Genomic DNA, 16,679 nt, shown 5'->3' on the forward strand with positions numbered 1-16,679 from the left:
TGTACCCTTGCTGTTTTCTCTATGGTTTTGCTGCTTAGGTATTTCCTAAACGGCTTACTCAGAACTTGTCCATATTGTAAACCTGGACATCCAGGTTTAGAATATGGATACTCTTTATGAAGAGTTTTTACCCTTCAAAGAAAAATTCTTAACCTTGCAACTTAAGCATTTGACTTGGTTGTGCTGTACAGGTCTTAGATTTATTGAAAGCTAAGACATTAGTGGGGATATTCAAGTTTGGTTTCCACATTGTTAAACTATGTTAGATGCCATGTATGTGATGTTAAACCAGCACAAACTGCAGTAATAGCTTTTTCATTTAAATGCTGACTTAAAAGCAAGACCACCAGCAGAGAAAATGAGCATGTTTGAATAGTACTTATCCTCTATCAACCTAAAAGCTATGGCAACTTTTTGTATCCATTCTTTCTAGGAACAAATTAATTTTTCTTCTGCCTTCTCTGTGATCCTCCACTTGTTTCTATACATCTGCTGCTTTTTAGGAGTAAGATATCACATCAGTTGTACTGCAACATAACATGTACTGTGGCACAATGCAGGCACATTATATAAAGTAATTTACAGCCCTAACTTATGAACAACAAAAAAAATTGAGTATTTCATCTGTCAGTAGATCTGTCATGTTCCTTTTTATCATACCACTTGCACTGCAAACATACTACGTCTTCATCCTAGAAAGAAGCCTGGCTTCATCAATTAAGGACCTAATTGTAAGAACTGCCAAGAGGCATACTGAAAGGAGAGCTGAAGTCTGGTTTTTATCTGCAGTGAGGCACTAAACCAATGAACCGTAGCATAAAAGCTTTATTTTTTTTTCAAGGGAAAGCAGGGAAACTCAAAAAATAATTTAGTCCAGTGAGTAATTTTTCTGTATGTATTAAGAACAGTTACTCCTTATTAAAGGGCTATACAAATAGTAATTTAAAAGATGTTAATTCAAAGCCATCAAAAAGGAGGAAACACCCTTTGCTTTGTTTCACAGTAATCACATTTGTAACTGCTTGTTGCCATTTTTCTTTGACAAATATGGATATGGGTTACCAACACAAAAACCAGGAACAGCTCTCTGAGCAACAAAAAACTCTCTTCAGATGTTGGTTCTGTAGGGATGCTAACAGAGACCCACTGCTGCAAAATTAAAAAAAAAAAAAAATTCTTCTGGCTGTTGACCTTCATGCTCCAACATCAGAGGCTGTAGCTGGGTATCTGTAGCAATACAGTTTGTTGTCTGCACCTCCACTCAACAGCAACTGATGAGAGGAAAAGAAAACTTTGATTAATACCAGAACTAAGCAAAACCTACAAAAAAGTTGAGGACTCCAATTTTTTCTCCCCTTTGAATACATAAAAAGTAGTAACAAAAAATGAACTGTTAATGCATGACTAAAACCCAGAATCAAAGTGCACAAACAACGTTGTCCCTTACCTTCCTCCTAAAGTTAGAAGCTAAGTTCTTGCAGAAAAATTGCTAAAGCTTTTCTTGCCTTTTACTGAGAACAGGAGCCACACTGAGAATCTTGACATTAACAATTCTTCCCATTTTACATGTGTGTACCACTACAGTAGCAGAACAGCTTGCTATAGAGGATTATATAGTTTCCCCCCTTCCACCTGTACTACCATGCCCCAGCTGTCAGTTCATGCTACTGCTTTAATCTCCATGGCAGCAAACGGTACCTTGGAACATGTATTTCCTCAGTGAGGTGTGGTGCTGTTCTCATGTCTCTCCTTGTTTGGAATATCAGTGTAACACCCACTCAATGCTACAGAGCTTACACTCTGTCCTGGTTTTGGCTGGGATAGAGTTAATTTTCTTTCTAATAGCTGGTATAGTGTTATGTTTTGGATTTAGTATGAGAAGAATGCTGATAACACACTGATGTTTTCAGTTGTTGCTAAGTAGTGTTCAGACTAAGTCAAGGATTTTTCAGCTTCTCATGCCCAGCCAGCAAGAAGGCTGGAGGGGCACAAGAAGTTGGGAGGGGACACAGCCAGGGCACCTGACCCAAACTGGCCAAAAGAATATGCCATACCATATGACGTCAAGCCTAGTATATAAACTCGGGAGAGTTGGCCTGCAGGGGAATTGCTGCTTGGGAACTAACTGGGCATCAGTCGGCGAGTGGTGAGCAATTGCACTGTGCATCACTTGTTTTGTATATTCCAATCCTTTTATTATTATTGTCATTTTATTATTATCATCATTATTAGTTTCTTCCTTTCTGTTCTGTGAAACTGTTCTTATCTCAACCCACGAGTTTTACCTTTTTCCTTCTGATTCTGTCCCCTGTCCCACTGGGCGGGGAGGGGTGGGGAGAGAGTCAGCAGCTGTGTGGTGCTTAGTTGCTGGCTAGGGTTAAACCATGACAAACTCCCATCCTACTCCTTTGCACAGCAGCATGGGGAAGTGCTGCAGTGTGTATGACAACAACAGCCAGTTATCAACCACAGCACAACTAAAACTTCCTGTTCTGTTCTATCTTTAAGCATAAAGGAAAAAATAGTCCATGACTGCTTTTAGCCCTCTTCCTAACAACCATGCATATAAATTGAGTAACTTGCTCTTCAGATTCTTACCCCTGCTTCTGTCCAGTCCACACACAAAACCTTGTCTTCGTGAGCAGCCAAGTCATACAGAGGAGCTTTGCAACTGGTAAAACACAGGTATTTACAGTCACATGTTTGAAGTTACATGAGTAATCATCACAGAAAACAAAATTGGTCCCTGGAAGAAATACTATCACAATGCTAAACAGATGTGGTCTAGCAGTTATGAACACTTTCAGAGAGTTATCTGTACTCTCTACCATCTGTGATGTTTTCTCTGCTTTCTCTAGAGCTGATGACATCAGTGTTAACCTCTCCTACATCCGCAAAGAGAAAAGCAGCAACATTCTTCACCTGCTTGCAAACTACGTTGACTCTGAAATTTAATCAATCTGCTTGTAAGGAATATTTTATTATATAGCTTCCTTATTCCATGTGTGGATGCTGCTCAACTGTGTGTGTTTTCCAGAAAAGCCATTTATGCCCTCTGAGTGCAAACCGTTTAATTGCTTGGAAACTTGTAATGGAAGGTCTGAAAAGAGTATCAAGTGAAACTTCACACTGTTAGGCTCATTCCTTAGTAAAATAAGGTATCTTGTTCTGTAAAATAGAGGAATGGTTAGCAGACCTTCTGCTGTTCCTAATCCCAGTAGCAATGTTATGGTTGCTGCCTTCTCCATGTCAATCAATGTTGCTGTTAATGCCAGGTAAGTCCTGTGTTGGAACATGATACAGCTCTCAGATGTTAAGCCACAGGTCCTCTGGTAGACTACAAGTATTTTTCTCCCTTTTGTTAAATGCTTGACTCCTAAAACCTAGAGGATTTTCAGAAATTCCACAGGAATTTTCAATTAATGCCTCAGACTGCTTTTGCTATTTCATTAGGTTAACTGACCCTGTAAGGTTACATGCCTTTGAACAGCAAAGAACGCATGTTTATTTTACCTCCTTGTGTCCCAGAGCTTCACAATGTTGTCCAGAGAACCAGAGATCAGCTGATGCTCATGGGTAGGTGACCACTTCACAGATGTCACCCAGCCTGTGTGAGATGTCAGAGACAGGAGAACCAAGGAGCCATCTGAACAGAAAAAGAGGAAAAAAGACATCAGTAGATGCCAACTGAAACCAGCACTTTTAAGATCCATACAAAACTCAGTGAGAAAAGCAGTCAGCAACTTATTTGTCTTCAAGGTAAGTGTTTCTTCCACCAGTAATTCTAACATCAAAAATCAAAGTAAACTTTAAAGAAAGCAAACAAATATAGAAGCCACACAAGTTTGAGGGGAAGGACCCCAAACAAAACTCAGAATGTATTTTCTTGTCACTAAACTCTCTTTTCAAAGACTTTTGAAAAAAGCAAACAAAAAACCGCTTCTATTATTAACATATAAGAAAAGAATACTGTTAAATTCTGGATTAGATTTATAGAAGCTAAACAAGTAAACATGTCTATGAAATAAATCTGGTAGGCTCAGTCATAAGTTATCCGCAGTCCTGTCAGACATGGCACCCCTACATCATAAAGTGATGACATTTCACTTTAATGATAGTCCAGCCAACTTAGGTGTGAACCTTGCAAAAAAAAAAAAATTTCAGGCCTGTGATTGCACAGTTGAACAGTCATTAGTAAGTTTGGGAAAAAAAAAAACCAAACAAAAAAACCAAACCCAAAACATAGAAAACCTAAGCGGAGTTAGTTTTCTGAATTATTAGGTGAGAAATCAAAAAAAGTCTGTCTTGCACCAGATTACAGAAAATAGACGTAATCTTTGTATTTAATAAAAGCCCCTAAAGGGCTTGTTTCAAGCAGAGGGACCAGAAAACAGTTTGTGAGACATCTCCCAACAGGGAGAAGTTCCAATTTTGAAAAAACTACTTTGAGAACACGCATGTTTTAGCTCACCTTTGCTGCGAGGATCCCATAGTCTAATATGTCTGTCAGTGCTCCCGGATGCGAGGCGTCGACACAGTGGTGAGTAAGAGACAGAATTAAACACTTTGTTTCCTGTCTGTCAGAAAAGAAAATAGTAACTTTAAGAGAGGAGCTACTATTTTGCACAACTTTTTTCATTGAGCTGGACTTCAGCTGAACCTACAAAGTATAATGATCTCACCAAAGTTGATTTGAGATCTCCAGTCTCAGCATCCCAGAGTTTAATGGTGTGGTCCCATGACGCACTGCAAATTTCTTCAGTGTCTGACCACAGCACAGAGGACACAGCTTCTGTGTGGCCAGAGAGGGTTGCCAGAGGAGTCTAGAATTTAAAGGTGAGAGGAGATTAGACTGAATATTGTCAAAAAAATCTGTTCTTTCAACAAATAAAAATACATGTCTGATCAGCCTGAGACACATCACTGTAAGTTTTCATATAGTCACTTTTAACAAAGAGAAATTATTTTGTGTGGCCACACTTCTAAAATAAAATCCTGGACAAACCTGGAGCTCATCTTACCCTTGTTAGTCCCAACTGTTCAGTTTTCTGCTTCTTCCGTGGTCTGTTAGCTGCTTCTTCCATTTCATCCTCTTCATCTGTAGGTACTGTGACAGCAGACAGTCAGACTTGATCTAGAGGTTTTTGAATTGCATTTTCATAGAATGAAGCAAACCCCAGTATTTACAGTACCTAATCTGTCTATGATGCATGAGTATTTTAACCTTACACCTCTGATAAGATCAGTATTATCTCCATTTTGAGCAAGAGGAAAATGAATACAAATTAAGTGATATTTTCCAGGTCATGCAGTTTTAAAATGAAGTCCCAATGAGGTTTTTAAGACTATCCTTACTCATGGAAAATTTCAACAGTAATCCAGGTGTGCGATAAATACAATCTTTCTTTTAAATACAATACCTACATATATACTCCCAAACTGAAAGAATGTGACTTGGAACAGTGAAAGAAAGCATTCAGATCAAATGGGATTAGTCTACATTTCTAGAAAAGACCTGGTCATCTTATTATCCTCCATATTATGGTGTCAATAATAGAACAGGAAAATAACCCACAAACTTTTGATTTGTAAGAAGTCTATACTCAAACCTGCACATTTATATAAATCCATTAAAAAGTAAATGAAAGAGATGAAGTACTGTTTTCTGAATAAAATAAACATCAGCACGCAGTTGATAACCGTATCTGAAACTGTGTTACCAACCAAAACAGTAACTTAATATAGTAATGTATAGCCTTACAAAGCTTACAAAAAAAAAAAAATTCTAGCTTGCTTTTAATATTACAGACTCAAATTTTCTTAAAGAAAGAAGTATTCAGATACCCATCTTTCAGGTTATTCTAAGTACAGGGTTTTTTTAAGAAAGCCAAGAATCCCAACTTAGGCTTATCCTACCTGCAGACCAGATCTTTAACATCTTATCCCAGGATCCACTGCAGAACTGTATGAACAGAAACATTTTGTTAAAAGTTCATCCAGACAGACCTTGTAAGCCATACTAAATACATTTCCTGCTTGACAAATCAACCAACTAGTTATAACACATGAAGAAATGTGCTGGGCTGCTCAAAAAAAAAAAAAAAAAAGTTTGGTATAGATCAAATTATTCTTTTTCCTTCCTTTGCAGGAAAGATACCTACAAAATATCTCTTTATTTCCTTCAGCACCAAAAGGTTTTATTTTAACCTGTCTGATATTGAGTCAAGCTGGGAGCAATGACTCCACCTTTGGTGTGAATGCTCTTAACTGTTGAATTCCTGGATAAAGGGAAAGAACATCTTCTACCGCCTGCGTTTTCTCAGTATCACTCTGGAAGTTTTTTTCACACCAGAAATACTGTGAAAATTTAGGTCAAATTTGAAAACAGTTCATTAGAACACAAAATTCATATGCATTAAAGGTAACATTTACTTAAACATTCAACTTCACTCAGAGATGTCAAAAGCAGCAGTATAATGGCTTGTGCTATCTAAAGTCACCTTCAGCTTTTTGTGATACTAGAGGTTAAGTGCATCACTTTGAAAAGATAGCCTAGCATTGATAAAGCACGCCTAATCCTCAATAACCACCATTTATAACAAGAATGGAAACTTATCAGTGTGTCAGTCATAATAGCATGGTGACTAGTACCTATGCAGGGGCAAAAAGATGATGTTTGAGATACAGGCTGCTAACATCGCAAAAGACAAAAGTTTCTTTCCAGGAGTCACTCACTTTAGTTCTCGTGCAATCAACAGCTATGGAGTCTACACTGCCAGCGTGTCCCCTGCAACAGTGAAGGGCTTTCACTTTGTTCTTCTCCACATTCCACTCCCATAGCAGGACAGTTTGGTCCATAGAAGCACTGAGTAACAGGCACGATAAACTATCTGAGGAAGAAAAAAAGTCATGCCTGCACCAAACACAGCTTTCCAAAGTCTTTATATATACTTATTCTAGTCAAAGAAGAAATAGCAGATAGATAGAAACTCATATGTATCTCAGTTTACATCATGTTACCCTGCAAGTACAATTAATGTAAGTATACATATCAATATTTGCTAATGAAGCCTGCAAGGTGGATAGACAACGTACATGTTTAACTATACTCATTACTGTTAAAGGACTATTTTACTCACACCCATGACTTCATTTCTAACACCACTGACAGGCATCGAAATAATTGTAGTGTTTAAATAAAAGATAGAGGATTACTGCCATTTTTCCCCCCAATATATCAAACTGTTACTACTGCCCTAATGTATATACTGACCTTGCTTCACCCATGCCACATCCTTCACTACTTCTGTATGCCCAGCTATTGTCATGATGGATTTCCCCTCCAAAGACCAGATTTGAGCAGTCTGATCATAGCAGCCAGTTAATATCCTAGAGGGTATAGAATTTGAAACATTACTGTCTTTAAAACCAACAAGGTTTTTATGAAAAAAAGCCTCAGCAAGAAACTTGGAAAAATATTAGCATAGTAACTGGTTAGCTGAAATGTATTCAAAATATAGCTACTTCATGTGGTTTAAAAGAAAAAAAAAAGGTTGCAAAAGTAAAAAAATCTTTTTGTTACAGAGCAAAGTTCCATTAAAACCTACAACTGCAATGCTAGTACAGGCCAAAAAGAAAAGCAATGGGAGTACTGCATATTCTGGTATGTGAGACTTAAGATTGTTTATGTCATTTAAAAGAAAAGATAATTTGTTGTTCATGGTACGTTACTAGAGTATCTCAAGGCACTTAATATAGGAACATTGCCTAGTTGATTGGAAAGTGTATGTAAAAATACAGCAAAAAAGGACAATTATGGGTGGTTGGGTTTTTTTTAAAGAAAAGCTCTGCATAAAGGTACACTATTATATTTGTTGTTAATGAATGCCACATTTGAAGTCAAGGGTTTAAGCTAAAGAGAGATAAGGAAATCTTGCTGTCCTTTAAGAGAAAGGATAGTAAACAGCATTTTTATTATCCATTTTTATTAACAGTATCTCATGCTCAGTAACTCTAGCTGTTTTCTACTTGTGTTAAAGTCACTGTCAGCATAGAATAGAGGTGTTAAAACTGAACTGCTTACAAAAGCAAGTAGCTGACTGACTTGGAAGCTTAAAAAAAACAAACAAACCACCACCAAAACCAGAGCAAAGGTGTGTGGGGGGGAACCCAACAGATTATTAAAGAGACAGAATACCACTCCATCTGACACCATGGAGTCCTCTGCACACAACAGGAATAACCAAGAGAAAACTGAGAATCGGCTTAGTGCGGTACCATTCTTCAGTGGCTTGAACAGAACTGATCCAGTCATCGTGGAAGATGCATTCCTCTGGCTGAGGGGCCATATATTTCTCCACATACTCTATTTCCACCACTTCTTCCTGAGGTCACAGACAAAATACTTTTTTAGTGTGATTTTTTAAATTTTTTAAATCAATAACAGTAATATTTAACTGTAGTGGGGTGCAAATATACAAGTTTATTGGGCAAAGATCTTGGTACCCAAGTCCTTTGCCACATGAGTGAAATTAAAGTCTTTAGAAAAAAGGTCTGAATTACACTGCTTTCCATATTTTTATCAAATTACTATTAATAGCAAGCTGGAAGCAAAAGCAAGCAATTCCACTCTTCTCAGGTTCTTCTGTATTTACCCATACAACACTGGTGTCTAAAATACTTCACAGCATTTTCTGGAGGTAATACTAACCTCCTCCATTATCCCCCAATGTAACTAAAAGAGTAGGAGACAAAAATATATTAATGATTAACTGAGTAAGACAAGAATGTCCCCTCTGATCTCTACACAGACAACAGATGGAATAACGATGTTCCTTGCACTGCTCAGTCCCATGCTCTCTAATCACTTCACAGTGCAGAATGGATTTAAAAATACAGGGAATCCTCCTGGGAAAGTCAGAAAAGAAATAAAACTGAGCAAGGAAATCTACCTAGTCAGGATGACAGTGTAATACCTAAATCAGATTGAAGTAAACTGGCTAAGTCTGTTCTGCTGTCCAAGATGGGGAGAAATTGAGTATGACTTACTGTGGAGATATTTTCCATTTCCATGTGCGTGACCAGTGGCACACGCAAGAACTGGCCATTGATAAGGAAGTCAAATTCCACATACTTGTGATCTGCTGAAACAAATTGGGAAGAATCCGTGTTCAGGTGTCACTATTTATTTGATACCATCAAGAACAGCATCATTCTGTGGTTCAGGAGAATGAAGCCAACAAGAGGTTCAAAAAACCAAACAACAAAACCTCCAACAAAACAGTTGGTTTCTTCTCCCAGTTGTAACTGGGGAGCCCATGAATTCCACAGGATTACGTGAGTTAAGAGAAAGGAAAATTTGCTGCTGGGGTTCAAAGAGTTAAGTTTGCCTCTTATTGTTAACACATTATTTTCTAAACCGTTTTCTCTGTAGCTACATCTAATTAAACCCCAGTGGTGCTCGTCACTGTTCTGCATGGAGCTTGCCACTGCTAGCCCACATCTTTATCATCATTAGCTACAGCCCTGTATTTGAGGCAGCAACAAGAAAATCCTAAGACTTTTTAGTTCCTATTTCTCCCTCTGTAATGGCATAGTTGACAAAGGCCCCGCGTTTTGACACAAGCGTTGCATTGTGCACTGGTTTTCTATTCAAGGTTGTTTGCAATTTTACGGGTTAAAAGCAACTTGCAGAAGTCTCAGCAGGTTAAGATACAATTAGTCTAGTTTCTTACAGAAAAGGGGATTTTTCAACAACGTTGCACAGGTGTCTTTCCCCTGAAAATCTTTCAAGTCCGTTAGGCCCATTTCACCCAGAACTGACAGAATGGTTGAGCTCTTCTCAAAGGCTTTCAGGAACCCCAAACCTTTGGTTTCATTAGTTCTTTTGCCAGGTTTTGGGGAACACTTCCATTCCCGCCTGCTGGGGCAGCTGGGTCCGTGGTGCAGGGCACATGCTAATCCAGCCTTTGGAGCGTTTCTCCCGGGACTGCTCCCCAGCACCGACGCCCGCCGAGTTTCAGATCAAGTGCAAAGAGCGAGCCAGACCAAAGCAGAAGGGCAGGACCGGCTCAGGCTGAAGCCTGACCTCGCCGAGGGGCCTGCGGGGACCAGGGTGCTGCTGCTGACTCCGACAGCGCGTTTCTTCGGCCGGGCCGGCCCCCAGCCCTCCCGCTTGCGGCACCGCGCGCTGCGAGGGGCCCGGTTCCCCCGAAGGACGGGCCCGGCGCGCAAGGCAGCGGGGCGGCTTCTGGCGGAGCCCCAGCCTCCGCCCTCGCCGGGGCGTGCTCTCGGGAACTCGGGGATGGAGCGGAGGGAGCTCGCCGGCCCCGGGCAGAGCGCCTCTGAGGGAAAGGCAAGCCCGCGAGGCCGGCGCCCGCCCGGGACTGCGCCGAGCTCCCGCTCGGGACCAGCGGCCGCCCGCCCCCGCCCCGGCACCTACCGTGGCCGGCCGCCAGCAGCTTGTTGATGAGGTGGCTGAGGTCGGTGGTCTCGGAGGCCGCGGGCACCGAGAAGGGCACATCCTCCACGGCGTACCTGCGAGCACACGGCGCCGTTACCGCCTCTGCGTTGCCCCCCCCCACCTCAATCAAACCCACCACCCGCCCCGGGCGGGCGCACCCTCACCTGCGGTTGTCGGTGCGGAACCGCGCCGTGAGCTGCGCCATGCTGCCGCCGCTGACCACGTGCCGCGATTAGCCGCGCCCGCCCGCGGGGCACCGCCTCCCCGCCCGCCCGTCGGCCGGCCGGCCGCGCTCCGGCCCCCGCCGCAGCCCCTTTCCCCGGCCCGGCCCGGCCCGCGCCGCCCGCTCCCGCCGCCGAGCCCCCTGCGCCTGGCGGCCGGTCGCCGCGGAGACCACAGCGCCCGGCATGCCGCGCGCGCCCCGGCCCGGCCCGCGAGCTACGGCTCCCGAGGGGCTCCGCGCCGCCACCTTCCCGGCGCCCTCCGCGCGCGCCCCCTCCCTCCTTGCCCCGCCGCCCGGCTGGAGGGCGGGCGCGGCGGCGCGCGTGCGCCGAGGGGCGGTCTGCATGGCGGCGCCTGCGGGAGCGGAGGCGAGGTTGAGTAGACTCCTTCGGGACCATCCTCCGCCGCTCCCCGCGGGAGCTGCGGCGGCCGTGCCGCCGTGGGCCGGGCCGCGCTCTTCCCTCGGGGCGGCGGGCGGGGCCCGCGCTTGTGTGTCCCGCCCCGGGGCTGTGGTGCGGAGGGGTGTGACGGGGGGGCGGGCCGGGGGTCGCAGGGTGAGGGGCAGGCGGTGAGGTGTCCCCCGTTCCCCTCAGGGCTGGGGTGTGGGGAGCGCTTTCCGTGGGGTAGTCGCAGGCCCTTGGGCCGCTGGAGGGGTGTCCCGTGCCTCCCCCTCCCCTGGGGGCCGCCGTGCCGCACCCCCGGCCGGGCCGGGCCGGGCCGCGCCGGGGCGGGGCAGCCCGCGGTACCGGCTTTGCCCCCGCGGCGGTGAGTAGCTCCCCGTGTGGGGCTGCGGCGTTGCTGGAGCGGGCGAGCCGGCGAGCGGGACAGCTGGCTGCTGATAGGGTGGTCTTGGTGTAACTTGGGTTGCGATTCTTCGCACGTAAAGTGACACAGCGACAATAAACTTCCTACTAAAAGTAATAAACCCAACATGCAGTGGACCCTAAAAGAAGCTGTAAGTGAATTTGCTTTTTCGGGAGAAAGCTGCTTGTGTGCGTACCAGCTGTGTGCTTGGTTTATGTATATTCTTTCCCGCCTTTTTGACAGTTACTTGTGGCCTCTCGGAACAGCGGAGCTTGTCCTGTGTCCTGACTCAGGTTGAGGCAACTTGTTGGAGTGGGCAGGTGTTGAGTCTTGATGTTTTGTAAGACTCTGAAATCTCATCTCTTTCTTAAGTGTACTTAAAAGATCTAGCATTGTTTGTCAATGTAATTGACGCAGGTGCATTTTCCACATACTTGTGCTAGCTACACAAAAGTGACTTCCTTGAGAAACCTTTTAAGTACGAGTCCCCAGATCTTCTGTGTATTCTTAACAGTATCTGCCTGCTCTTCCATGACAGAGATAAGCTAAATCTCAAACCTGGTACAAGTTAATATACAGCTAATTGTAACTCATTTGTGTGAGGCTATCACTATGCTCTAATTTCCTCCCTGTTATGTTTTTCTGTAATTCGTGCCCTTCATAATGGTGGTAGAGAAATGTCGTCAGAGGTAGCTTTTTCAGAGAGAGTGTTTAATTGTTGAAAGCTGTGCAATTATCTTAAATCTTTTTATAAAACCTCTGAAACATTTCATGGAAGACCCAAAAAAGATTGTTAGCGAGGCATTCGACTGTATGTGTTTGCTGTCATGAAGTAAAAATTAAAACCAGAATGGGGAATATTGTTGTCAGAAATGCTAAAAACATGAACTTGCACAGTCAAGCTTTGATCTCCTTTTTTTGTTATTGTTTTTTATTTAATGGGTATGCATTGAAAACTTGAAGCTTGAAAAATGTAAGAGTTCCCTCCCTCCTGCCTCGACAGAGTACTCCTAGGTAGAATGTGCTTGTTATCACAACGGACTTACCTGTTTTTTACAGTTTAGGTTTCTTCTTACGACTAAAATCTTGCGCTATTGACTCTGTTTAAAATAACTAGCCCTGGCAGTTTGAAAGGCAGTGTTTCCCTTTGGAATCTGGCTGCATGTTGCCTTCACAAGGAGGCCTTGTAACTGAGGCAAGGCAGAAGCAAGTATTCATACAAAGCCTTAAAATTATGTCAGTCTAGAACTGGTGTATTTTTAGGGACCACTGCTTGTAGTTGGTAGGTATAGGTATTACCATAGAATAAAGAATCGGAGGCAAGAAAATGGAGAAATCTAATACTCTGCCTTAAGGCAGGGCAGAGGTGTGACTGGCCACTAATAGGATTTTAAAGTAAAGCTAGCTTGAGATTTCTGTTAGTGTCTTTAAAAGTTTATATATTAAGAAATAGTATGTGGTCTTCTGGATTAGAGAGGAGATTGCAACTGTTAGGAGAAAGGTTCACCTCAGAGTGGGCATTCAAATCCTGTTCCTGATGTTATACAAGTTGTGTCTGTGGATGACAGTCAGTGAGAACCTAGCGTATGCAAGAGGTGCCCCTGGCTTTGATAGCTGTATTATCATGGGAGTTCTTGATGGCTAAATAAATTGAGATCTGACTGCCTTTTGTGTTTTGCTAAATGATCTTGAACTATCAGTGTGTTTGTCTTTGGAATTGAACCACTGATGGTACTGTGTAGGCTAGATTGCAGTGCATAGTGTTGGCTCTCTTGAAGATCCTGTCCGTAAGATCCTGCATAAAATGCTCATGATGGTTATTGTGTTTGCCTGCGCTAGCAGTTTCTGTGGCTGCTTGCTCTCTTTGTAGAGTTGAACCAAGGATAGCAATGGTGTAGATTTCCCTTTATTGTGAGCAAAGTGCTTCCCACATGGAGGCAGGGCGAAGGAAGCAGTCCTATGGTGTTAAAATGCGCTAACCCTTGAGTTGGAAATGGCCTTGAAGTGGTGGACTTCATGGAGAGCAGCCTGTAGAGTGCTTTGGCTGAAGCTGCATAAAAGGCTAAAGCTGAGGCATGGAGAGCTGCCTGTTTGATGTGTGCACTGAGGATACAGCTGTTGATCCCGTTTTACATGAACATTAAACTCCCACATTTCTCCTTTAACTCGTTGTTAAATGTGGGTGTCGTGGTTTAACCCCAGCCAGCAACTAGGCACCACGCAGCCGCTCGCTCCTCCCCCTTCCCAGTGGGATGGGGAGGAGAATCAGAAAAAAAAAAAGTAAAATTCGTGGGTTGAGATAAGAATGATTTAACAACTAAAGTAAAACAACATGTATACTAACAGTAATCATAATAAAATATAATGATTGTAATTAAAAGGAATATAACAAAAAAAATCCAAAACAAAAAAAAACCCAAACCAAACCAAAAAAGAGAACCCCAAGAAAATACAAGTGATGCACAATGCAATTGCTCACCACCTGCTGACTGATGCCTGAGCAGCGATCTGCCCCTCCCGGCCAACTCCCCCCAGTTTCTATGCTGAGCATGACATTCTGTGATATGGAATATCCCTTTGGCTAGTTGGGGTCAGCTGTCCTGGCCATGCTCCCTCCCAGCTTCTTGTATACCTGCTTGCTGGCAGAGCATGGAGAACTGAAAAATCCTTAACTTAGTATAAGCGCTACTTAGCAACAACTAAAACATCAGTGTGTTATCAACATTATTCTCACACTAAATCCAAAACATACTGTACCAGCTACTAAGAAGAAAATTAACTCTATCCCAGCCAAAACCAGGACAGTGGGATACAGTGGTGTTACACTGGAAATTTTTGTGCCATTTATGTAAAGTGTTTATGAAAAGAAGAGATACTTGTATTTTATTTACTCATTCATGACAGAATATCCATACATATGTATATGTATGCAGGATTTAACTCTTGTTTGGGGAATTTGTTAGCAATATTTATACAATTATAAAATTTATTAACTTTTATATTTATATTTTCTACATATTATATATTAGTATATATAATTTTATATTTAAAATTTATTAAAAGTATATTTCTTTAAGAGAAAAAAAAATCTTTTTTGTTTGGGGTTGCTTAGGTTAATGAAACCTGGATGGTTAAACCATGAAGTTCATTGTCCGGGGTGATCTGCATGCCAATGGTTTGCATGGGTTAGAACAGTGATTAGACAAAGTTACAGGGCAAAAATGTACCAAGGGCGTTTTTTAAACACAAAGATAAAACTTCAGATGTTTCTGGGCTGCTTGTAAGAGGAAGCTGGATAAATATCGCTGTATATTTACCCTACTGCTGTCGCTTTTCCCCCTGAGCTTTATTATTAACCAGTGTTAGATACAGGATATTGGGCTACTCAGGCCATTGGTCCATCCCGATACAGCCATCCTTGTGTTCTGTACTTGAGTTCCAGCACACTCAGGGTACGTGCCATCGGTATCCCTGGAAAAAACTTCTTCAGTTTATCTCAAAGAATTAAATTTGTTGCTTTGGCAAAACTGACATATCTTCTTTACATCTTTTAACTGAGGGGAAATGGTGGAGTGATGATGAAATCTAGTTTTCTGTCTTTTTTTCATTTGCTGCTAACATGCTTCAGACATTTTAACTGAAACATCTCATAATTGTTCTCAGATCCAAAGCTACGAAATATTTGGTAAACGTGAGGTAACTTCATTTGGAACTTGGTTTGGAGTGTCATCACTTGAAAACTGAATGGAAAAATAAATCTGCTTCAGATGAAAGTATTTAGTATATTGAGCATATGAGCAGCTTAACTTCACAATGTTGTTTGTATCAGCAGGATGCTTTATTCAGCTTCAAAAGCCAAGGAGATGTGGATTTGCTTTGCCTGTGGTCCTTTATATCTTTGCAAAGCAAAATAAATTTGTGCTTCCAGGGTTGTACAGTTCTTTTCAAGTGACTCTTTAGCCTTTTACATTCTCCTTACTAAAGCTGTAAACAGTTGAAATACCACAGCCAAGAAGGTCCATCTCAAGGAATTTAATATGTGGTGTGGTGAAGAAGATAAAGCTGGTAGAAGTTGTGTACTAATATAACACTGCCTGGCTTTAAAACAAATAATGAAGGAAAAAATCTTGAACACCCTTCCGCCTCCCTCACCCCAAACTGCAGGAATTAAGTTTTCTTCTGTTCAGTTTGGCATCTTAGGTGTGTAGTCTAGTATCTATGTACTCTAGTAACATAGACGCCAAGTTCATTTGTCATTTTGTCTCATTGCTTATGAATATTTGGGATTGGTCACCACTTTAAAGGGCGTACTGTCTGGGTGAAAGCCTTATCCTGTGGATGTGGCAATTCACTGTCCAGTATTATCTGTTTGCTTGAAGGTTTGTAATGGGCAGCTGAGCTCCTTGAATTACTTTTCTTTGGGATAGGAGGTGAATCTCCGAAGTGCCGGGAACTCTGTCTTTTTGCCTCTTATCACATGATTCATGCCAAATTTAGTTTCAGATATCTGGCGTTTTTCCTGCCAAAGCTTACTGCTGTAGACTAACAACAGTAATTTTATTTCATTTATATGTTGTTTTATAACCCTTTAAAACAAATGTAATTTACTTAAAGATGGCTGCATGACAGAGTTGGGTAACACAAATCCTGTCTGTTGATTATGGAAGTAGGTGACTAATATTTTTGTAAAACAGTGCTGGCATATCTTTAAATATCAAGTGTTCTCTAGATGTGTATGGTTGTTAGTTGAGTGCTTGTGGACATATTTAGTTGAAAATCATGAGAGTGTGTGTTTTGTATCTGTGTGTGTGCAATGACAAGTCAAGCAAATTGTCTTACACAAGAGGCTGAACTATACTGGAGCAACACACTGAAATTTTTCTGCAGTGGGTAACGAAGTGATAAAGAGGCAAGAATTTCTTGAGGGCTTTGATGTTAGCTTGCAATGGCGTTAGAACTTAGAAGACTAAATTTGTAAGACCAAAAAAATGTCTTGGTTGAGGCTAAAGTACAGAAGGCTGAAATAAACTTTTGTGACTTTTTCAGGTCATCTTGTAATGGAAAAAAATGGAGCTGACCATGACATTGCTATGGAAGGATCTAATGATTTGTTTGTAGGGAACTGTGATAGTCCAGGAGAGTCAGAAACAAATGATCAGGTTTTTCAGGTGAGGTATGAGTAGCCTGTCTT

General features: G+C 42.1%; 2 protein-coding genes across 4 annotated transcripts in view; one reads left to right on the forward strand and one right to left on the reverse strand.

Moving 5' to 3' along the window:
* Positions 1 to 807: 807 nt before the first annotated feature.
* WDR12 (WD repeat domain 12) lies at positions 808 to 10,754 on the reverse strand. Of its 2 annotated transcripts, none has more exons than XM_052791251.1 (13): positions 10,627 to 10,754; positions 10,442 to 10,536; positions 9,049 to 9,140; positions 8,278 to 8,384; positions 7,274 to 7,389; positions 6,736 to 6,890; positions 5,917 to 5,962; positions 5,022 to 5,107; positions 4,683 to 4,823; positions 4,472 to 4,577; positions 3,514 to 3,646; positions 2,599 to 2,671; positions 808 to 1,271 (listed from the first exon to the last, which is right to left on the reverse strand). In XM_052791251.1, exons 1-13 carry the CDS (start codon positions 10,665 to 10,667, stop codon positions 1,194 to 1,196), a joined length of 1,269 nt encoding a protein of 422 aa, XP_052647211.1. In that variant the 5' UTR covers positions 10,668 to 10,754; the 3' UTR covers positions 808 to 1,193. The 2 variants fall into 2 exon arrangements, with proteins under 2 accessions (XP_052647211.1, XP_052647210.1); XM_052791250.1 differs by having other exon boundaries at positions 9,049 to 9,143.
* A 204-nt stretch (positions 10,755 to 10,958) lies between these two features.
* CARF (calcium responsive transcription factor) overlaps positions 10,959 to 16,679 on the forward strand; it is a 41,648-nt gene continuing 35,927 nt past the window's right edge. Inside the window, exons 1-2 of one of the 2 annotated variants that reach the window (XM_052791247.1) lie at positions 10,959 to 11,057; positions 16,535 to 16,656. In XM_052791247.1, coding sequence (XP_052647207.1) covers positions 16,546 to 16,656 — 111 coding nt within the window. In that variant the 5' untranslated portion in view covers positions 10,959 to 11,057; positions 16,535 to 16,545. Of the gene's footprint in view, positions 11,058 to 16,534; positions 16,657 to 16,679 lie in introns of those variants that run through there. The other variant, XM_052791245.1, reaches the window with a different exon arrangement.

Source organism: Harpia harpyja, chromosome 7 (assembly GCF_026419915.1).
Source record: "Harpia harpyja isolate bHarHar1 chromosome 7, bHarHar1 primary haplotype, whole genome shotgun sequence".
Lineage (NCBI taxonomy): Eukaryota > Metazoa > Chordata > Aves > Accipitriformes > Accipitridae > Harpia > Harpia harpyja.

What these genes read in the sequence shown, in the direction of transcription:
- WDR12 (XM_052791250.1), bottom strand. Translation starts at nt 10,667, where the DNA reads ATGGCGCAGCTCACGGCGCGGTTCCGCACCGACAACCGCAG. An exon ending in TGTGGCATGGGTGAAGCAAG is followed by an intron (nt 6,891 to 7,273) that starts GTCAGTATATAC and finishes TTTCTTCCTCAG; the next exon opens with ATAGTTTATCGTGCCTGTTA. An exon ending in TTGATTGCACGAGAACTAAA is followed by an intron (nt 5,963 to 6,735) that starts GTGAGTGACTCC and finishes CTGTTCATACAG; the next exon opens with TTCTGCAGTGGATCCTGGGA.